Source organism: Papio anubis, chromosome 7 (assembly GCF_008728515.1).
Source record: "Papio anubis isolate 15944 chromosome 7, Panubis1.0, whole genome shotgun sequence".
NCBI classification, from domain to species: domain Eukaryota; kingdom Metazoa; phylum Chordata; class Mammalia; order Primates; family Cercopithecidae; genus Papio; species Papio anubis.
In genome coordinates this window covers 104,156,836-104,179,288 of record NC_044982.1, presented here as the reverse complement: position 1 = coordinate 104,179,288, position 22,453 = coordinate 104,156,836, and the positions used below count along the sequence as shown (strand labels likewise).

At 49.0% G+C, this 22,453-nt stretch overlaps 1 protein-coding gene across 5 annotated transcripts in view; it reads right to left on the bottom strand.

Annotated features, from left to right (window-relative positions):
• Positions 1 to 13,526, bottom strand: part of ALPK3 (alpha kinase 3) — a 59,649-nt gene extending 46,123 nt beyond the window's left edge. Inside the window, exons 1-3 of one of the 5 annotated variants that reach the window (XM_031668381.1) lie at positions 13,288 to 13,526; positions 7,537 to 7,575; positions 2,991 to 3,112 (exon numbers count right to left, since the gene is read on the bottom strand). In XM_031668381.1, the coding sequence (XP_031524241.1) occupies positions 2,991 to 3,112; positions 7,537 to 7,575; positions 13,288 to 13,430 (304 nt within the window). In that variant the 5' untranslated portion in view covers positions 13,431 to 13,526. Of the gene's footprint in view, positions 1 to 2,990; positions 3,113 to 3,743; positions 5,297 to 7,536; positions 7,576 to 13,287 lie in introns of those variants that run through there. The other 4 variants (XM_017960872.2, XM_017960874.3, XM_017960873.2 and 1 more) reach the window with 4 other exon arrangements.
• Between the last annotated feature and the right edge of the window lie 8,927 nt (positions 13,527 to 22,453).

Genomic DNA, 22,453 nt, shown 5'->3' with positions numbered 1-22,453 from the left:
ATGTAGAATACAAAAAGCAGGAAAGTTATCACAGAAGACAGGTAAAGCAAATCTAGAGGATAGCAACTATGTACCAGATACAGGGAGAAATGAAGGCACATTGGAGCAGAGGGACTCAAGGGAGAGCAAGGTCCAGGCCTTGCCATCACCATGCCCTCTGCTACTCCACCATCTTCAGGACCTGATGAAACCACTCGGGCAGTATTCAATAAAGCAAAAAAAATAAACCAACAAAGGAAGACATGAGATCCAGGAAGTTGAATTAACCCCACAGAAAAGCAAAGGGAAGACCCAGGATAACAGCTGTGTATCAGGCCCCAAAAGGCTAGCAGTTCAGATAAAAGAAGAATGGAGAGCTCCAAGAGGAATATCTCCAAGGGAAGTAACTGCCAGATTACTGATGTCATTGACCTTGCAGAATATTGTCTTAAGAGGCTATTAGGAGGTATAAGAAAAATTAGCAACAGATACCAAAAAAAGAAACAAATGAAAAACTATGGAAAGTACTAACCTTAGGAAAAACAAAAGAAAAAAAATATGCATAGTATGCTACAATGTTCAGTTACAAATAATATTGCATAGGCATAATAAGGTAAACAGTAAAATCGATTTAAGCAAAAATTATGATATAACTGAAGCAGGATAGTTTTAGAAAACTATCATTAATAAGAGTCAAGGAAGTAACCATGTCCTCAGGACACAGCAACCATCGGGACCATACAGTCAACACAATTAAGCCCTAGCATGGGCATTGTAAAGTTCATTAAAGCAAAGCTATCTCCAGTAGGGAAAGAAAGCAGGAGCATTTTGATTTTACCTGTCCTCAAACTCACCCTTTGCTCATTGTAATAGTAAAAAACACACCCCTGGGTGGAGATTTAAGATGCATGTCTCATGAGCATGGGTGTGGTGGCATGCGCCTGTGGTCCCAGATACTCATGATGTTTGAACAAGCATGTACAGCTACTGCGCATGTGCACCCAGAAGACCACCCAGAACATGCTTACGAGCAACACCTCTTCCTACCGCCTCATGAATAATCATGTAAAACTTACAGAAAGGTAGTTTCCCTAGGTACCAGTCTTTGCTGTCTCATCCTCACGAGAAGCCCAAGCTGAATCTTCTCTCTCTCAGGTGTCCTGTCTATTCTGCACCTAACTTTTACAGTATTCTTTTTCCTTTGCAATAAATTGTTCTATCTCCTTTGCTGTGTGTCTTTTGTTTAAACCTTTTTAAACTAAGAAGATGAGAACCAAAGTCCCGCAATTGCTGTCAACATAATTATATGAATAAGATAAGTTTAGGGAAATAGAGAAAATGATGGTATAAAAGAGCTAATTTCTCATCTACCATAACAGGAAGACAATAGAGAACATCTAAAACTGAAGAATTTCACGTAGTACTCAGCATGATGGAAATGTATACATGCCAGAAGAAACAGCTAAAAGCTGAAAACAGTTGCTTCTGGGAAGACAAATTGAGAGGGGTTAAATGCTGTATTTTGAAGTATGCCTTTTAGTATAATTTGAAGTCTTAAATTATGTGCATATATTAATTTGACAAAGTAAAATTTAATTTTCTTTAAAAAGAAGCATTAAGGACTTTCTAAATAGAGAAAATCAGATGTGCAGAAGCACGAAGCTGTGAAAGAACTGGGTTTTTCTAGGAAACTCTAAGTGCCACGGTAACACAAGAGATGCAGGTGGGAAGCAGCATCAGATGCCGGAGAGCAAAAGCAGTGTCTCCCTCACCAGTGCTGCAGACTTTGGCAATGCATCAGCCTCTTTCAGCTTCCTCCTTGGTAAAATTTGACTAAAAATAGCACTTACTTCATAGGGATTTGTAAGAATGCAATGACAATGGAAACAGACAACTCGTGAAATTCACCATATGCCATACAAAGATATGGGATGAATACCTATGTCCCTCGGAGCAGAGAGTGTTCTCAGTCTGCAGCTCAGAGGGTTGAGTAAGGGTGAGAACTGCCCAAGTGAGAAGCTGTTTACTGGCTGGGGTAAACAAGTCCCCCAGAATTAGGGAATGTCACAGCTGGAAACCACAAATGCCCTTGACTTACAGAAACAACAGGCTCTCCAGAGGGAGCCTGGGCCTGGGATCTGATAGCTGCACAGCTGGGAGGGGTGGGTACCCATTCATGGGTCCTGCAGGCCCTGAGGCTGGTCAGGTTGGAGTCTCTACTGGGTGGTCTGGGGGAGAGGCAATGTCTGGAACCACCCTCCCAGCACTCCCACCCACTATCCTCCCCTTCCAAGGAGTATCACTCTGCTTCCTATTCTGCCAAACAGTTGCTTCAAATTCCACCATGAAGCTCAGTGAAATGCAGATAACAGTAGTCAGTTTCTAACACTTATATGGTACTTACTGTACATCAGGTACTACTCCAAACACTTTGCATGTATTAACTCATTCAATCTCAATTAACCCTATGAAGTGCATCCTATCATTATCCCCACTTTACAGATGAGGCAGCTGAGAGGTTATATAACCTGCTCAGTGACATCATTGGAAAGGGGATGAGCCAGGACTCTAAGCCAGGCAGTCTGCCTCCAAGGTCTGTAGTCAGAATCACCACATGCAATTCTCCTCTCAGGCTTGAGACTCCCAACCGTCAAATTACTCAACTATAACATGGGGATACTCAGGGAGATGGCCTCAAAGATCTCTTTCCATTGGAGTACTTCTTTTCGTGCAATTAGTCCATTAGTCATGGATGTATGCCTGAGGGTCAGGAACCTTCACCGAGGACAGGTTCCAAAGAAGAGTAGGGTATATATGTGGCTCCAGAATGGGAGGAGCAAGAGGCACCAGCCCACACAGGGAGGTTAAACTGGAGAGAAAGCTCAGAAAGTAAATATCACCTCACATAGTTTTGTGCACACAGCCTTTCCACCCCACCATTCCTGTCCTCACAGCCTCCTTGGACCCTGCTCTCTGCAGAGGCCCTGGCATGCAGCATACAGACTCCTTACCTGTGACGATGCAGGTGAACCTGACGTCGCTGTCCTCAGACACAGCCCGGGACTTGAGTGTGGTCTCAAATAGCGGCTGGGTCTCCTCTGTGAGCTGAGCAATGATGGAGCAGAAGGTGCTCCTAGGAGAGGCAAAGAGCTATTCAGAGCTGGCCTTTCCCACAACAAACAGCACAGCCTGGCCTGTCCAAGGTAGCTTCCATCTCACCACGGCTGTTCATCTTCCTGCGGCCAGAGCTCCAGCACCCAGGCAAGTCTTTCTTCAAGGCAGCCTGTGCCTCTTGGCTAGGCTGGGGCCAGGTATCAAGGGGTTGAATGGAATCCTGACCCAGACCCATCACAATAGGCAAGTTACTGACCATGGGCCAGGCTCCTGAGCATGCCATGCTACCAGCTGAGGCATCCCATCCCATCATTGTTGGGGGGGGGGGGGCCTTACTTCACCCTGCACCTTTCATCTCCAGGGACACTGGTGCATGAGGGAGACACACAGATAAGTAGGTCAAGCCTCGGAGATGGAACCCCCAGCATAGCAGAGCCTCCATTCATGCCAAGAGGGGAAGGCCAGCCAACCCTCAGTGACTCAAGGTCCTAAGAGCACAGGAGCCTCTCCTAGAGCTTGGGCTTAGGAAAAAAGCTCCTACATTTGTGAGTGCAGACCCACAATGGACAAAGAATAAGCTGGCCAATGCTAGGGGTCTAGACCCAAAGGGGAACTCTAATTCATAAGGGTATCAGAAAGGAGAGACCCACCCCAAATGAAGCTGAGAAGCATCCTTGGAAAGCCAGCTGTGGCTCCCCTGCTCCATCCCTGGATACCACATGCTGAAGTGAAACATGGTTGGCTGCTCCAAGACCAACCAGCAGGAGTGCCAAACCACAAACAGATCCACCCCTGCAAAAGCCAGAACTTTTAGTTCCCTTCTCCAGTCCATCTCCCAGATTTCAGGGGCATCAGTAAGCACTGAGTCCAGTACAAACTCACCAACAATGCTCAGGGCTTACAGTCTTCTCCTTCCTGGGCCCAGGAAGCAAACCACCATGCCAAACCCTTTCAAGGGCCAGCAGAGACACAGTGTGTTCCTAGGTGTGAAGCGCCACCACATAGCCAGGTTTTGTGGTGCACAAGCCATGCCTGGCCCTCCCTCCCCAGGCATACATCCCATTGTGAGCAGCAGAGAGGACTGTGAGGGGGGCAAAGTGAAGAGAAGCAGGAGAAACTGTAGTGAGAAAGACACATCATTCAAAGGTGCCTTTCCCTGTGCCTCAGAGGAAGGGATGGTCACCCAAGGGCAATGTTTGTCTGTCCATGGCCTCTCTGCCAGGGGCCAAGAGAGTCTGTGGAAGCAGAAGCAAACAGGATCTAGAACCCTACACACTTTGTGGGGAGGGGTTCCACATTCAATGTATCTTTTCTGTGAATATTATTCTAGACTTGAGTTTGAAGAGAAGGGTTGTACCCCAGAGAATATCTGGAATCAAGTAAGACTTCTGGACTGATGGGGGTCCCGCTATGGTTTCACCACAGGAATGCAGATACCTGGGCGTTCCTGGAGTTGACAAGGGCCCTCCCCGACAAAGATCACCCACAAAGGGGATCCCAATCTCACATACCTGAACATTTGAGCCAGGTCTGCAGTTAGACATATTCTGTAACACTCCCTACAACCTTCCGTCACCTACAACTCATCTGTGCAATAAACTTCTTTTCCTTTTCTTCTTAAGCCACTCAGAAATAGAGGGTCCTCAGGTCCTAGGCTATCAACTCCCTGAACACTCAGGAAGTGTTAATATCTGAAAATGTTTCTTGCTGCTATCATACTAACAGCAATTTCTGATTTGGGGAAATATCAAATCTCAATCAACAGTTTCTAGAAACCACCAGGGTAAACATAATCCTACTTCCATGAGTCTGTAGTTAATTCAAACCATCCCTAATTATGTCCTCCCTGCATAATTTGAATACTATCTCATCCATGACCTTGAGCCTGGATCCAATATTCAGTTGAGAGCCACTTGGACACGTCTAAGGAAATCATTTCGGCTACTGGATAAGTGAGACAACAGGGAAGCTATGCTTTAAGAAAATTTGCAGAGACAAATGCTCATGCTAGATACTGAAAAATGGGCCCGGCGCGGTGGCTCATGCCTGTAATCCCTCCACTTTGGGAGGCTGAGGCGGGCAGATCACGAAGTCAAGAGATCGAGGCCAGCCTGGCCAACATGGTGAAACCCCGTCTCTACTAAAAATACAAAAATTAGCCAGGCGTGGTGGCAGGCACGTGTAGTCCCAGCTACTCGGGAAGCTGAGGCAGGAAAATCGCTTGAACCCGGGAGGCAGAGGTTGCAGTGAGTCGAGATCGCGCCAGTGCACTCCAGCCTGGCGATAGAGAGAGACTCCTTCTCAAAAAGAAAAAAAAAAAAGAAAGAAAAAAACAAGTAGTTATTTTATTTCATTATTCTTTTTGAATGGAAAAGAACATATCTTTTCAAACTTTCCACATTAGGTCCTAAGCTGTATTACAAAACTGTTTACATTAGAAAACAAGTAACAGCCGAAAGGTGTGGCTAGATGAAAGCCTTCTCTTTAGGGAAGTGGGCTTGGGGTACATTTGGAGGCACAGGGAGTCACTTTATATACTGTCATGTTCTGCTGAATGTCACACAGCTTCTCATTGCCACAAGCTTTCTGTCCCCGTCCTCCAAACCACTCGAATGTGGGATAGACTCTGAGTGTGCTGCGCCCTATGCCCTGGAGAGCCAGGAAGTCCACACATCTGGAAATGGTCTTGTCCAACCCTGACGAGTCCTTCCAACTCCATGACTTCATAAGGATATCACAGACTAATCATATGTCTCTAAGGAACACCAGAATCATTGGTTTTCATGATGTTCAGCGGAACCTAACCTTCCCCTTAGGTTAGGTTTGGTTTGCCCAGGTCCTCTCCTTTCAACGCTTACCACACTCCACTTGGAATTAGTTGTGATATCCTCAGTTCCACCCATGAGCCACACAGAACAAAGTCTCCTCAGTGTTCATCCCCATCAAGGACCATGGACATAGTAGTTGCTAATCATGTCTGTAAACATCAGCTATTCAGAAACCAGTTAGCTATTCTGAAATCTTTCTCTGTGTGAAGAAAATGTAGCTAACTCTCCCCAAATCTATCAGAGTCTGGGATGAGGCCCAAGTGGTGGGAAGGAGCCAGGAAATGTTCCCATTTTGATTGTAACAGTCAGTTCAGCCAAGGGTAAAGAGCTGTCCTTCAGTTCAGGAGGCAAGAAGACAGTCATTCACCCAGCAAACCTGGACCATGAGCCTGCTCAGACCTTGCCCTGACTCTGCAACAGATTCAGAGAATAAGTTATGCAGGAATACACTAATGTGGTATTCTCTGATCTCACAGAGTTCAGTCTTCAGGGATGGGGAGGAACCAAAGAAAAGGAAAATTCAGAGAAACAGGAGGTAAAAGGAGAACTTAAATGACTGCAGAAAAAAATTTTAAAAGGCAGTTGCCATGGTTAGAAGATAGACAATAAGGTATCACACCTAGATATGTGGTTCCAAAAACATGAAAACCTAGAATTGGGGCCAGGCACAGTGGCTTACGCCTCTAATCCCAGGACTTTAGGAAGCCAAGGCAGGAGGATCCCTTGGAGCCAGAAGTTCAAGACCAGGGAATACAGTGAGACCCTGTCTCTACAAGAAAATTTTTAAAAATTAGCCAGGCATCATGGTGCATTCCTGTAGTCCCCGCTACTCAGAAGGCTGAGGCAGGAGGATCCCTTGAGGCCAGGAGTTCAAGGCTGCAAGGAGCCATTGCATTCCAGCCTGGGCAACGTGACAGAGCAAGACCCTGTCTCTAAGAAATAAAAAACCTGGCCGGGCGCGGTGGCTCAAGCCTGTAATCCCAGCACTTTGGGAGGCCGAGACGGGCGGATCACGAGGTCAGGAGATCGAGACCATCCTGGCTAACACGGTGAAACCCCGTCTCTACTAAAAAATACAAAAAACTAGCCGGGCGAGGTGGCGGGCGCCTGTAGTCCCAGCTACTCGGGAGGCTGAGGCAGGAGAATGGCCTAAACCTGGGAGGCGGAGCTTGCAGTGAGCTGAGATCCGGCCACTGCACCCCAGCCTGGGCGACAGAGCGAGATTCTGTCTCCAGAAAAAAAAAAAAAAAAAGAAATAAAAAACCTGGGATGGGGAAGAGGTGGGTCATGTGACATGACTGGTGGCTCCCTGTTCTGTTCCCATTGTGTCTCCTAGGGACACAGAGATGTCATTGCAGGCATCTCAGAGACCCCTGCCCATATTTCTATTCCTGATATCCTGTGCCCATCTCAAATGGCCCATGCAAGCATCAACTCTGGCCCCCTGTGAGAGCCATGTTCACCTGAGTACCTTCTTGCACTCTCCCCACCCGCCCTCCAGCTCTCCCCTCACCCCATGCAGCCTGGTTAGTGCACGAGCAGTCACTCAGTGGCCCCTCAATGCCCAGACCCAAGAAAAAAGCAGTCAGAGAAATGTAGTGCAATATGCATTTACCTTCCAGAGCTGGGGTGAGACAACCGGTTGCTTGATAAGCTAAGCAAAAACAGCAAATGGAATCATTAGGCCAAAAAAGCAAGGAGAAGGAAGTAGGCGAAATCAACAGTCGCAAACTATTAATCGGCCACCTTCTGCGGCCCAGAAGCCTTTCTATTAAAAGGGACCAGCTGTCTTAGTTGGCCTGCTCCATTTAGCAAGTGGCCTGACCACCGGACACCAATGTATCTGAAACCAAGAGCTCATTAAATGCAGCAAAGTCCAGGAAAATGGTTAGGCAGAAAGGAGGCCCCTTGGGGCCTGTGCTTGGGAAAGGTGTGTCCCAGGCATTTGGGTCACTGCCCCAGAGAGGGAGGCTTACAGCTGCCTGGCATGTTTCCCCACTCCACAGCATACCAGCCTGGGGGCAAGCTCCTGCTTCAATTCTTGGCCTTTGGGAGAAAAGAGCCCCATTCCTGGAAATCCCCTGAGAGGCTAGGAGAGAGAGACAGGTGGCTTGGAGAACACCCATCATTAATATGTTAAAGTATGGTTAAAGAGGCCACGCAAGGCAAACCAGCTGGGAGAGTGAAAAAGAGAAAAACAAAGCAGTTAATTCAGCAGGAGCTGGGAGGCACCCAGCTTCATGGTCCACACAAGGCCCATTCTGCCTGAGGCCCTGATCATCCCTCCTGCCTGGGGCAGCCAGGAAAGGCCAATGCTTAGGGCACTAGGATGAGGACCCACATAGGACCACCCCTTACTGGAGTTCTAGCCCACTTACTATGAGCCAACTATTCCCTCTCCCTCCTCCATTCCTGATACAAAAATCTCCAGTGGGGCCCTGGATCCCAGCTCCTTGAGAGATGTCAGGGCTCACCCCATCCACACTCCCTTCAGCTGTCCCTATCATGAGAAGAGCTCTCCCTTCCTTATCAGCAGCCCAGCCTGTTCAGTGGTGCTCACGGTCTGTGTCTCTATGAGGATCCCATCTCTTTATAACCACAAAACCAAACCCATCCTTTTCCCTAAAACCTGGCTTCACCCCTAACCCCGGGCTCCTGGGTTGGTAGATACCTCCAGCATTCTCCCAAACTCCTAAGCTCAAAACCTGCCATCTTGGATTACTTCTTCTTCCCCAACCCCAAATCCAGTCCGTCCACAATTCTTGTCCCTTCTTTCTCCCCTTCTCTCTACTCTTGTTGTTGCACTACAATCTAGACCCTCATGGCTCCACACTGATGACCACCTCAACCCCTTCTCCTTAACCCCTCATATAACCCACTTCTCTAACAAAATGCTGCAGTCCCCCAGTGTAGAGGACACTGAGTCTCCACTTCTTGGCTGGGCGGGTGGGGGCCTCCCTGATCTACTCACACTCCCACGACAACCAGGTTCCCTCTACTTCCCAATGCTCTGGTGCCACCATAGCCAGGCCTGTCCCTTATTGGCATGAAAAGTCCTTCCTGACCCCTGAGCCTTCCCTTTTGTCCTCCCTGTTTGGAAAGTCCTTCTTCCCTCCTACTGCTCAATTAAATCCTGCCCATCCAGCCTTCAAACCTAGTTCTTGTAGTTTCTGTGGCTCCTAGCACAGTGCTGCACAGACAATGGGTATTTAACTGCTGTTCTATAGAAGGGAGAGAGAGAGAGAGAGAAAAAAAAAAAAGAGAGAGAGAGGAAGAAAAAGAAAGAGGAGGAAAGTAGAGTGGGGGGCCTGGGGAGAGAGGGCAGGGGAGAGAAAGGCATTTTTCAAGCAGGAAGGGTGCTGCCCCCCAGAGGGAGCTGCTGCTCCAGAAAAGATGGAAAGGAGTGTGCTAGAGTGCAGCTGCCTCTGCTCAGAACTTTAAAAATCCTCTGGAGGCCGCCTGGGCAGAACCTCCCATGGTTCCAAGGCACTGGCCAACTCCATCCTTTCCTGACCATAAATTTCCTTTGTCCCTCTCCTTTAGGATTGGGAGATTTCTTCTTCTTTGGGTCTGGACTTCTTCCCTGGGAAGAAGAGGGGGAGAGTTAGCTTTCTAATTCAGAAAGGAAAATGACAAGTTCCACCTACACGTGGGTCAAGAAATGAGCTGGGACAGAGGACCCCTCCCCCAGCTCTGCTGCTCCTGGACCAACCATCCTGCCCTCTCTAGGCCTCGCCCTTACATCATTAGTCAGGTCAGGAGAAACCCTGGGCTAATGGAGGCACCTGGTCTTCAGAAGGTGGAAGACCTGCCTGTGCCCTGCTGGCTGGGCCACAGCTAGGCTCAGGGCTGTCACCCAGGCAGGGGAGCTCCCCATTTACTGCCTCTGAGGGGGAGCCGAATGAGAGGCATCAAATGTTGGGGCAGAAAAACTTTAAAGAGTTCTTTATGCCACCTTCATCTCACAAAATGGGAATTCATACATAAGCAGAATAGGAAAAAAGAAAAAAGTTGGGGGGTGGGGTTGGAAATCAGGGCCCAGAAAGGAAACGTCTCCTCATAAAGGAGTGAAGCTGGGACTGAGCACAGTGGCTCATGCCTGTAATCCCAACACTTGTGGGGCTGAGGTAAGAGGATCGCTGGAGCACAGGAGTTCAAGATCAACCTTGGCGATATAGCAAGACCCCATCTTTATAAAAAATAAATAATTAAAAACTAAACTTGGCTGGGTGTGGTGGCTCTCGTCTGTAATCCCAGCACTTTGGGAGGCCGAGGCAGGCAGATGACCTGAGGTCAGGAGTTCAAGAACAGCCTGGCCAACAGGGTGAAATCCCGTCTCTACTAAAAATACAAAAATTAGCCGGGTGCGGTGGCAGGCATCTGTAATCCCAGACTACTCAGGAGGTTGAGGCAGGAGGATTGCTTGAACCTGGGAGGCGGAGGTTGCAGTGAACAGAGATCACGCCACTGCACTCCAGCCTGGGTGACAGAGCAAGACTCCATCTCAAAAAAAAAAAAAAAAAAAAAAAAACACCAAACACTAAAAGAGTGAAGTAGGCTACGGAAAACCAGAACTGACCACAGAAGCTGGGAGACTCCATCCCTCCCGGCTTTCATCTATTCCGGGACATAAAAGGCCTTTGGACAGTCCTGGCCTGATACCTCAGGTTCCCTAAAAGCCCCAGACAGCCTGGCTGACCCATGCTGAACAGCAGAGCTACAGGTTCTGTGACTTCTCTGAGTCCACCTGGACCAGGGCCTCCAAGAATCCAGGGGGCAGGGGCTTCTGGAACTTCTGAATATCCCATAAAAGCTAATTAATCATAACTGCTTCTACTCAACTGTTGTGGCCCCTTAACTTCTCTAGCCTACCCACATCTCACTGTCCTATGGGGGTGAGGTCCCAGATGCCGGGTGACCTAGGGCCTGGGCCTACAGTTTGGTGGAACTGTCTGCTTGTTGGATCTCTGACCCCAGTGGGCATTGGAAATATTCTTGCACCGACATGGACTAGAACCCTTTCAGAGCTGTGGGGCAGAGAAAGGTGCATGGGGAGATAGGTTCTGGGCCCTCCACCAAGGCCTCTGGTGTCCATCAGCTCAGCTGTCCATCAGCTCCCAGGGACAGCCCCTCCTCACAAGGGCCCATGAGAATGATGCCTGGAGAGCTCCATGACACATCTGTGTGAAGGCAGACCCACATGTTGGAGCCAAGAGAGTGGGGACAGAACTTGCCTCTCAGTCAAGGACTCAGGACTCTGGCATAGTCAGGGCTCAGCTAGGCTGGAGTCAATATAGTTGGCAAAATTCTCCAGGGACTGTCTTTCTCCCTGTCTCTAGGGAGCTCTCCCCACCCCCACAGGCAGTGAGGCTGTTCTGAGGGACAGCAGACAGTACGATGGCTCCCTTCAACACAGGTCAGGCCTTGCTAGAGAAGCAGGAATTGCCCCGCCCCCTCCACTCCCCACTGCAGCCACAGTCACATTCTCCCCACTTTGGCCGGAGGCTTTTCCAGAAGCCTGATAAATCTGGCTGTCCTTGTCTCTCAGAACCTCTGGGGGTCTGTGGCTAGCTGGCAGGAGCAGTAAAAAACTCTGCAGGGGCAAAACACAGCCCAAAGTCCAAAGCTCTCTCCCACTCCTCCTGTCTTGCCCCCTCCAGATACTTGATGAAAGAGACTCCTTTTAAGAACATTCCCATTTAGGTCCAAAGGGACTTAAGTCAGCCACTTCTATCCCACCTCTAGCTCTCAGGCTGGCACAAGCTTTGTGCTCATGAGGTGTGCAATTAACATTTATCTATCATACAACTGCACAGTCAGGCAGCAGCACTGTGTCCACTCTCCAGTCCTTTTCCTAAAATCCCAGATCCCCTGCCCTCCCCATTCTGCCTGGTTTTCAAGGTACTATTTCCTCCCTTCCTTCATTGCTGCTGTCTCCAAGAAGGACCCTGGTTCTGCCTCTTCTGTTTGTTCCACTGGTATTGACAAAGGCCAAACACAGGAGGCAAAGCCCAGACAAATCACTGTGACAAGTGTGAGGCTCCCACAAGGGAGTCAGCTTCTCTAAGGGCTGGAATTAATGTCCAAATTTCATTCCGGTTTATCTGTAGAGCCAGGAGTAGGAAAAAGGGGTATTCTTTGCTGGCAGCCAGGGGCCTTGTTGAGTCTGACTCAGTCACTAACATCAGTCCTCAGCCCTGCCCCAGACATATGACACCATTTGACGAGTTTTATGCAGAAACTGGTTCCGGTTACATTTGAACTTTCCCAACTCCAAGGTCAATAGGACTCAGCCAATTCACGAGGAAGTGCCCAGGACTTTTCCTGAATGTCCTTGATGCCTGTTTTTATGCTGTTTTAAGAATGGAGAACAAGAGGTCTCTGGACAGCCTCTTGGAGGAATGACTGTTTTCTGTATAATACACAAGCCAAGTTCTCAGGCTATGAAACAACCACTATCTCAACACATTTCCCTTTGGAAAATAGACTCCAGAAGTGGAGGGAAACTGAGCTGCCCACAGGGGGCAGGAAGTGTCTGTCTCCATGGCAATGCACGTGTCCATGTGCGTCTGTGTGCCTTTGATTGCCTGGATGCGTGTCTATTGTCTTTGTGTCTTTATATCTGTGGGTGGCCTAGCTGCTAAACCAAAGCTTCCATACCTCTTAAACTCTTGGAAGACCAGTGAAGAGCTCATTAGTTCCACACCTCCCTTGGCATTTCCCTTCCCCAAACTGGACAGGGCACTTCGCTCCCTCAGAGCTGCAAGTCCTTAATTCCCGACATCCCCAGACAGTATGTCATCCCACCCCCTATCTCACCAGCCCCAACTCAGGTCCTGGGGAGGACCCAAGTTCTGGGCCCAGTAGAGGAACCTTATTTACAAAGGTTTATTTCTTTCTGGGGAACCTCCCCACCCTGAGCTAAGTAGCCCCTACTCTGGGCAGACCCCCAGCACACTCTCCCTGTCCCCACCAGTTCTCTCCCGCTCCCTACCTGCCAGGGAGGAATTTCAGCCACTCTGACTTTCCTTATCTCTAACTGTGGAATCCCAAGCCAGGGAATAGCAGGGTAGGGGCGGGGGAGATAAAGAAAGCCTTCAGACCCCATGAAATCACTCCAAAGTGGAGCCTTTGTCCTCTCTTGAGCTTCGCACTGCCAGAGGCCTCAGGCCCGTGGATCAGGAGGGGTCACAAGGGGCTATGAAGGCTATTCCAGCTACCATGTCCCCAGACCCTGGGCCTTGGGGCTGGGAGGGCTCGAGGGCGCAGGACCAGCCCAGGCCTACAGGGACCAGGCCGCCCTCACAGGGACTGATCCCAGGGCCTCGCCCAGCCCAACGCCACCCTGCCCCTCGGTGCCACTCACCTGGTCTCCGGCCGCACGCTGAGCAGGTAGCTCCGGCTGGCTGGGCTGGGGATCCACACGGGGCCGTCGTCCTCACCGTCGCCTCCCGCCCCAGACCGCCCACCCGCGCCCCAGCCCCGGCTGGGGGCCCTCCGCGACCCCATGGCGCCGCCCTCACCGACCGCCGGCCCTCACCCGCCCCTGCCTCGCCAGTCCTCCAGGCCCCGGCCTCCGGGCCCCTGCCCGCCGCCGCTGCTCCCGCCCGCGGCTGACGCGAGCCCCTATTTATAGCCGGTGGCCAGGCCGTCGTCACCTGCTGCTGTCCCTCCCCCCCTCCCCCGGCCCGGCCCGGGCAGCGCGGCCGGAGACTCTGGGGGGGCGCCGGGCCCTAGGCGCCCGCCCCAGAGTTGGCTCCCAGTGCGCTCCCTGCTCCCTCGGCGGGCCTGGTGTCTGCAGCAGCGCCTTGTCGGGCGAGGCCCGGGGAGCCTCGGAAGGAAGGCGCAGCGTGAACATGGAGACCAGGACAGGTCCCTTCGTGGAACTCCCAGGACCCGGCTCCCGGCTGGCCTTCCTCCCCTGCTCATGTCCCGTTTTGCGTATGAGGGGTCCACGAGGCCTGGCCGGGGCCAGGGGGAGCCAGGTCAACCGCTGGCCAGCTTGAGCTGGACCGCAGGAGACCAGGGAGCCAAAGAACCGGCCCTCTTCCTGGCACCAGCCCTGACTGACCCTCGCCTTGCCTCGCCAGTGGCTGTTGGCCCAGCACGTCGACAAGCCCAGCCACCTTCATTAGTGACCTGAGTCCCTGAGAGGCCGGAACCCCTTGGGATCTCTCTCTCTTGTCTCCCCCCACACCCCAGTATCTAGCATAGATTAGGGGCTCAATTAATACGTCTAGAATAACTGAACTTCCTTCACTCCTTTGGCCTCCATTTCTCAGCACCAGAGGGGGAAATGGGCTGAGTCCTGATGCCCAGAAAAGTAATCAAATCATGCAACAATTTCCAAGAACTAGTGCCAAGCCCTTCCGAAACCTGGTCTAAATATTGAAAGTGCCCACAGACTTTTTATCCATCCTTCTTTCTGCTCTTTTCCTGAGAGCATCCAGAAAGTACCTGAAGCTAAATGACTGTAATTGTTAGAAAGTGGGAGCAAAGGAGTCCAACCCCTCTGTTTTCAAAGCTGTACCCATCCCCACTACTTTTGGAAATGGCTTTCCCCTACTCCGTGTGGTTCCAATGGCAACTACCTTGTTCCCACATGATCCCACTCCTGGCCTCAGTTGACTGGCATCAAACTCAAGCCAGGCTATTCACGGTACCCCATCTCCCTGACTACAGACCCTGGCTGTGCCAATAAAGTTCTTCTCTAAATCATTTTTTTCTTTTTTTGAGACGGAGTCTCACTCTGTTGCCCAGGCTGGAGTGCAGTGTCGGGATCTCAGCTCACTGAAAGCTCCGCCTCCCGGGTTCCTGCCATTCTCCTGCCTCAGCCTCTCGAGTAGCTGTGACTACAGGCGCCCACCACCATGTCCCGCTAATTTTTGATATTTTTAGTAGAGACAGGGTTTCACTGTGTTAGCCAGGATGGTCTTGATCTCCTGACCTCGTGATGTGCCTGCCTCGGCCTCCCAAACATTAAAACATTTTTAACTGGAATTGGGAAAGAAAACCAGACCCTCTGTGGTGGAAAACTGAGCTGTGAGGCCACAGCTGTCAGCAGCCATGTTTCCTGCTGTGTGGAGTAAGCCAGTTTACAGTGAGGAATAAGGAAGCTAGCACAGAGAGAAGCAGAGGCGAAGGACACAGGGTCCTGATGGCTTTCAGGTGCCCTTGTTCAGGTGTTCCTGGGGTCCAGCTTTGTCCCTGGCCTTCCTGCAGGTAGGCAGTTCAAACTTTCCTTGGAATCTGTGTACCAAAAAAGTTCTCCCTTTGCTCAAGCTATTTTCAATTTAGGCTTCTGTTGGCAGAAGTATCCTGACTGATACTAAAGTGTTCTCTCCTAGTGGTCCCAAATTCATCTCTTGATCACATGTCCCCATTCATTCTTGCTCTTGGCTCTCTGGAGGTGCACAGAATCTTCAGTCATCTACAGGGTAATCCTTCAAATATTTGAAAACCCACTTGGAGTTTTGGTTCATTTGTTTAAATCATGTATGCTGGTTCAAGCAGCAGAGAAAAAAAGGGGGTGGGTGGGAAAGCATGTGTCAGGTTAGGGCACAGGTGCTAGAGGCAGGGGTCACAGGATCTCTGCCTGCAAGAAGCTCACAGTCTAATAGGTGGGACAGGCAACATATGATGCAGGGGAAAACATACAATTCTTAAACTATGTATAGGGAAGCACCAAAGTATAGAGAAAAGGGTGGTTAGTTTTGCCTGGATTAGGACAGTTTTACCATGAAGGAAGTAAAGCTTAGAAGGATTTTGTAAATTACATAGGTCCTCACCAAGTAGACTGTTATGGGTGGGGAGCAGGAGGAACTGAATATTCCAGATAGAGGGAACAGTATGTATAAAGATATGGAGGACTGAAACAGCCTGGTATGCATGTCACTTGAGTATGAAGTAGACAGGAAAGTAGAGAGAGGATGACGAGGCAGGCGCTAGAGCCTTGAGACCCTGCCTAGCACAATGGGGACTCTGGACTTCCCTTCCAGGCCATTTCTCATATGACAATGGATATGGTGCCACTAGTTACCCACTCCAACTTACCAATTTCCTCTGGAAAATGTGGCCGCTGTAGAGGTTAGACCATAGCAACCTACAACTAAATTCGCACCTACATTAGTGTGGGTCTGGGCTCCAGACATTAACAACTTCCCTGACAGACAGCCAAATTATTTCACTGACTCAATTTTTCATTGAGCCTGTGAGTTTTCAACAAAAACCACTGTTCATCAAAGTTTTCCCCACTCCTAAAGTCTTTTTTATCCTAAGTATACAATCTTACCTGTTTTTTTTAAGTTAAATCTCATCTTCCTACTCTTATACTTCCTTTCCTTCTTATCTATTATATCTTTTTAAATTCTGCCCATCATCCAGTGCTAACCTATAGGAGAATCTATCCTTCCCTTCTTTTTTTTAAGAGACAGGGTCTCACTATGTTGCCCAGGCTGGTCTTGAACTCCTGGGCTCAAGCGATCCTCCTGCCTCAGCCTCCCAAAGTGCTGGGATTATAGGCATGAGTCACCACATCTGGCCAAGATTTGGAACCCAGCTTCCTGCTATCTGCAAATTTAACAAGCACATTTTTTCTGTCTTCAACCAAGTTCATGACAGGGGTCGAGCTGAGTAAGGAATGTCAAGGCACTCAGGGATGGAGAGGTCAATAATGTCTTTCCTTTCCAAGTTTACAGTCTAACAAGAGAAAGAGGACGTGGAAAGTGGTGTTGTCTAACAAGGCTAGGAGTCCAGAGACTAACCCTACTCTTCCACTAAGTAGCTGTGTGACTTTGGCCAAGTGGCTTGCCATCCCTGAGCTTTAGCTTTCTCCTTTGTAAAATGGAGTGGGGCATTCCACTTATGATCCTGAAGGTCATAGCTGTTCATTCAGCAAGTATTTATTAACTATTACTTGTGACGCATTATGCCAAGTGCTGAGGGTACAGAAATGAGTAAGTTATAGTCTCTGCCCTCAAGAACCTCTCAAGCCTGAAGAGAGAACAATTAAAACAGAATCATTACAAATCCTGTGATAGAGGTTTGTACATGGTGCTGAAAGAGCACAGAGGAGCACATGCCTTGGTTCTGCATTAGGAAACAATACACGCCAGGCACAGTGACTCACATCTGTAATTCCAGCACTTTGGAAGGCCAAGGCAGGAGGATTGCTTGAGTCTGGGAGTTTGAGACCAGCCTGGGCAAGAAAGTGAGATCCTATCTCTACAAAAAAAATTTTAAAATTAGCTGGCCACACATCTGTAGCTGCTGAGGAGGCTGAGGTGGGAGGACCACGTGAGCCCAGGAGTTGGAGCCAGCTGTGGTGGCGGGCACCTGCAGTCCCAGCTACTCGGGAGGCTGAGCCAGGAGAATGGTGTGAACCCAGGAGGCGGAGCTTGCAGTGAGCCGAGATCGCGCCACTGCACTTCAGCCTGGGTGACAGAACAAGACTCTGTCTCAAAAAAAAAAAAAAAAAAATCAGAGAGGCATAATGACTTGTGCCAAGGTACCCTACAAGTTGGCCATGAGGGGGACCAGAATCTGGCGCTGGTGGTAGAAGTAGGAAGGGGACCCTGCTTTGCCAGTGTGATTGCACCACTGAACCCCAGTCCGGGTGACAGAGCAAGACCTTGTCTCAAACAAACAAAGTAAACAACACAGTACAAGGCAGTCAGTGTTTACCATGTACTGAGGAAGCACTGTAGGAATTTGTTATTGGTGCCAGGATCCCATCTCCCAGTTATTTCGAACTTCCCAGGGCCCCAGAATAAACTGGGTATTTGTAGTAGGAAAATCTTGGGCCTGTTTTTGTGTTAGTGAACATACTCAGTGAAACAAAGGAAGCTGCTCCCTGTTAGAGAATGGTGGAATCTCCCAGGACACTTAGATCCTACTACGTCAGGCCCTCTCAACAAGGTCTGAATGAGTTTGAACATGCTTTCTCTTTTAACTTAGTTCCGTCCCTTCCCCTTCCTATCTAGCCCCCTCTCTTCCAATGCTAACAAAACTCAAAGGGCACAATCCATCCTCCTTTGAAGCATTGCCCATGGCATGCATTACCCAATCCTTAACCCCAATATTATTAGCTGTCACATTCCTCATGACCATTCACCTGAACTGATGAAAAACAATGGTCACCTCACATCGAGTGCAACCATGGCAGACTCTGGTCCGCTGCCATCATCCTAGCCTCTCTGATGACAGCCAACACCCTGGTAGAGGTCCAATGACCTTGTCGTCACAAAGAACTTCACCCTCACTTCCCTTTCACATCTCAATCAAATGCCCACCACTTGAACCTTGCCACCACAAATTTCTCTACCTCTAAAATGTCAGCTCCCCTGTAGCCTCTATGATCTTGAGCTCCTTCCTGGCTGGCTTCTCTTATCTACCCCCACCTCATCCCCACACACACATGAACACAGTACAAAGTGGACAATAACTTCAACTACACCTTCTTTAGGGAACTCATTGCACTCGCCCTTGATCTTCTACTAAATTTACCTGGCAGGTTCCTAACCTGGAATTAGGCTGTGGGCTTCTTCCTGCTCCAGGGTTGCCCAACATTTCTCAGGCAGCGTGGCAATCCTTTACATTCTAAGTCCAGTCTCAGGCAGCGTGGCAATCCTTTTATATTCTCCCAAGCTTACCCTTTCCTTTCCCTACAGCAACTGTTCAAACAAGATTACAATCTCCCCTTTGCCTTCCTCACTTGTGATGGTCAACTGTTCCTTCAAAATACAGGGGAAAGTGAGACCATTGGGCAAGAACATCAACTTTAAAGGACAGGCTGTCAGTATCATCCCTGTGTCACACTAACCTCGGCTTCCTACATTTTCTTCCCTTCCAAGGCTCTCAAACTTCTGGCCTTCTCAGCAGCCCTACTGTAACAGCTCTCTGCCTCCCCTGCCTGGCCTCCTTCCCTCCTTCCCCACGGCCTATGATGATGATCAAATGTTTGCTTCTAAAATATTTACCCATCTTTTTTTTTTTTTTTTTTGAGACAGGGTCACCCAGAGTCGCTCACTCTGTCACCCAGACTGGAGTGCAGTGGTGTGATCATGGCTCACTGCAGCTTTGATCTCCTGGGCTCAAGTGATCCTCCTGCCTCAGCCTCCCAAAGTGCTAGGACTACAGGCACACACCACCACACCCAGGCAATATATTTTTTAAAAATTTTTGAAGAGACAGTGTCTCCCAATATTGCTCAATCTGGTCTCAAACTCCTGGGCTCAAGCGATCGTCCTGCCTCAGCCTCCCAAAGTGCTGGGATTACAGGTATAAGCCACCATACCTTGCCAACCCCATCTTTCACTTCACTATCAAACTTCTCAAAAGAGCCCAAGGGGAGCCAGTCACATATCAAGCAATAATGGGTTAACACAATTGGGTTATGAAGTTGCAAACATTGGCCTCCTGTACAAGGTAGAAGCAACCCAATGACTAGAGCTGAAACATAAGGTCAGAGACAGGCCCACCCAATGACAGTGGCCAGATGCCAGTCCCTGAGGGTTAACGTGGAACTCCTGGGGACCACAGTTGGTCCCCAGGCTTGGGACAGAGAGAGACTAAGGGGAGACACATGCGGCCCCATCTGTGTGGAGGAGAGGAAATGGCGGGGGGGAAGGGACTGATCACAGTGCGCAGGAAGGGCCATCATTAAGTACTCCCTACACCTCTATTCTCTCCCTGCCACTGCAGGGCCTCACCACGGTCTGGACAACCCTGGTGGAGGGGCCCTAGCCTGTGCCTGCACATTTCCAGGGAGTGAGAATGTGCTACTCCTCCAAGCAGCCCATTTCATTTTCAGACAGATTTTCCTTTTATTCTGAGTCAAATTTTGCTCTGGAGCCACACAGAAGTCTAGACTCCTTTTTGATACGATAGCCCTGCAAAGATGTGAAAATACTGATCATGAAATACCTCTTTTCTTGATGAAACATTAAATTCCTTCAACAGCTCCTTGAGCAATATGGCACTGAGAGCCTCAGGCCATGCAAGAAGTTCCTCTCTGGATGCATCCACTTTGCCAATGTTCACCTCAAACTCCTGTGCCATGAATGGTAATACCTCACATGTGAGCTTTTTAGGGCAAAGTAGAGTACAACGATCATCAACTTCATTCTGGTCAGAAGACTTACCAGGTCTTATTTTGCTTCTTTGGCACCCATGTGGACTCACACTGAGAGGGCCTTCTCCACAAGCTGTGGCACGGGTCTGAGGTCAGGGGTCACTGAAAACTTCCTTATGAAGCATCATTGGCTTCCACTCCAGTCCTCAATGCTCCTCAAACCACATCTCAATGCGGGTCACTGACAGCATGGGAAATTAATCAAATACCTATCCAACCCCTCCAGTTTCCTCTATTTTTCCTTCGCTCGGTTCCACTCATTCTAAAGTCTTAGCTCTGAGTTTAACAAAGCCCAGTTCTTTCTGCTGATCCTGCCCTCCCGTGGGAACTTACTGCCTTGTGCTGCAAGCTGCCCTTCCTGCCAGCTGGTCTGCAGGGCTCTTTGCTGCTTAACTGACCTCCCTCTAAGAGCTGCCACAGCTCCCAGCTCAGGCAGCTGAGCCTCTGTTCCAAGAGGGTGGACACTCCAGGTCCTACTGCTATGGGATGAGCTGGCCACTCTGGCATGCTTCTATCCAGGGACTGGATAGCTGTGTGGCCACAGCTGTGCTTTGGTACATGGACAGCAATTAAAGGATTACTGGCAATGAGAAGTCAGTCCTGATTCTCACTTGATTGGAAAGGGAACTTGGGACTCAATGATAGAGCTGCCACAGCCAAGTGTCTTCCCCAATCTACCTGCTCTGATTCCATCCAGGACTGCCACAAATCTAGGCATGTCCCAAAATAAAGCAATCATTAGATAAGAGCGTGAGTGTGTGGTCAGGGGCCAGCAATTAGTCAGTTGGGCCCAGGATATAAACTCCATTATCTTCAAGTGAACCTAGAAAAGGCTCTTCCCAGCCCAGGCTTCTCCTGGTCTTCTTGCAAGGTAAACTAGTCTTTTTCCTCCCTTTCAAGTCTTTGTCTTTTTCTAAGGAAGTCTTTGAATCTCAGCTCTCCTTTTCCTCAACAGCTGTATCTTCTCATTCTTTAATCCTGCACTTTGGGAGGCTGAGGGAGGTGGATCACCTGAGGTCAGGAGTTCAAGACCAGCCTGGCCAACATGGCAAAACCCCATTTCTACTAAAAATACAAAAATTAGCCAGGCATGGTGGCGGGTGCCTGTAATCCCAGCTACTGGGGAGGCTAAGGCAAGAGAATCACTTGAACCCGGGGGGCAGAGGTTGCAGTGAGCCAAGATAGTACCACTTCACTCCAACCTGGGCGACAGAGCAAGACTCTGTCTCAAAAAAAAAAAATTAATTCCTCCCAACAACTGCTACCACAATTACTGCTCACCCAAGTGCTGCCGTTGACAAATCTAGCCACTACCTCCCTTTTGAGCTCAATAGCACCATTTCTGTCTATCACTGTCTTTAAAAATGCACCGTTTCCAGGTTCTAAACTCTCCATTTGTTCAAATTCTCCTGCCTGCCCCTCCACAAATTTCTATCCCTTTTCCCACCATTACCTCCCCACACAACCCCCACTTTCCATCTTCTCCTTTTCCTCACTTTTAAGTCATATCAAAACCCCTTCTCCATAGGAAAAGAGTTTCTTAGAAAGCAGCACCTACTTTCTTGTTCAGATACCAAGAATATTCAGCTCTGTTATGCACAATGGATCTTAGGGGAAAATTCTAAGCAAATTGTTCTATAGACTAAAAAAACCCCACAAGAAAGTAGGGATTATGTGTGTGTCCTGTGCTATAATTGAAAGGGGAGACCTAGAATCAGTGGGGCTTCCAAGTTTAATGAATGCCAGATTGAAGAGGAGCTTAATCACTTTCTCCAAACATCAAATGCATCATCTACTACCCCCATTTTCATACAGAATAGAGGCAAAGCCTATAGGATTAAGTCTGAGAAGATCTAGTAGGTCTGTACTTGATCTCAGCCAAAAGGCCAAGAAGCAAAGCGATTTAGTAGATCTGGATGATCACTCTACGTATGATCCCACATCCATTCATGAAACACACTGGTGCTGCAGATCCACTGTTACTTGGAGACTCATTGTGATGGAAGCTTCTCCTAGTTAGAATGGATTTACATGGCTTTATCACATCCTTCTGCACCTCTTTTCCTTATGGTCAATTAAATATTTGCTGATTTTAGTATTCATGCACTGGAAACTCAATTTAAATCTGTAAATGGGTATATATAGATATAGATATAAAATAAGATCTTTTTTTTTTTTTTTTTTTTGGAGACAGTCTTGCTCTGTCACCCAGGCTGGAGTGCGATGGTTCAATCTCGGCTCACTGCAGCCTCCACCTCCCAGGTTCAAGAAATTCTCCTGCCTCAGCCTCCTGAGTAGCTGGGACTACAGGCACCTGCCACCACGCTCAGCTAATTTTTGTATTTTTAGTAGAGACGGGGTTTCACCATATTGAGCAGGCTGGTCTCAAACTCCAGACCTC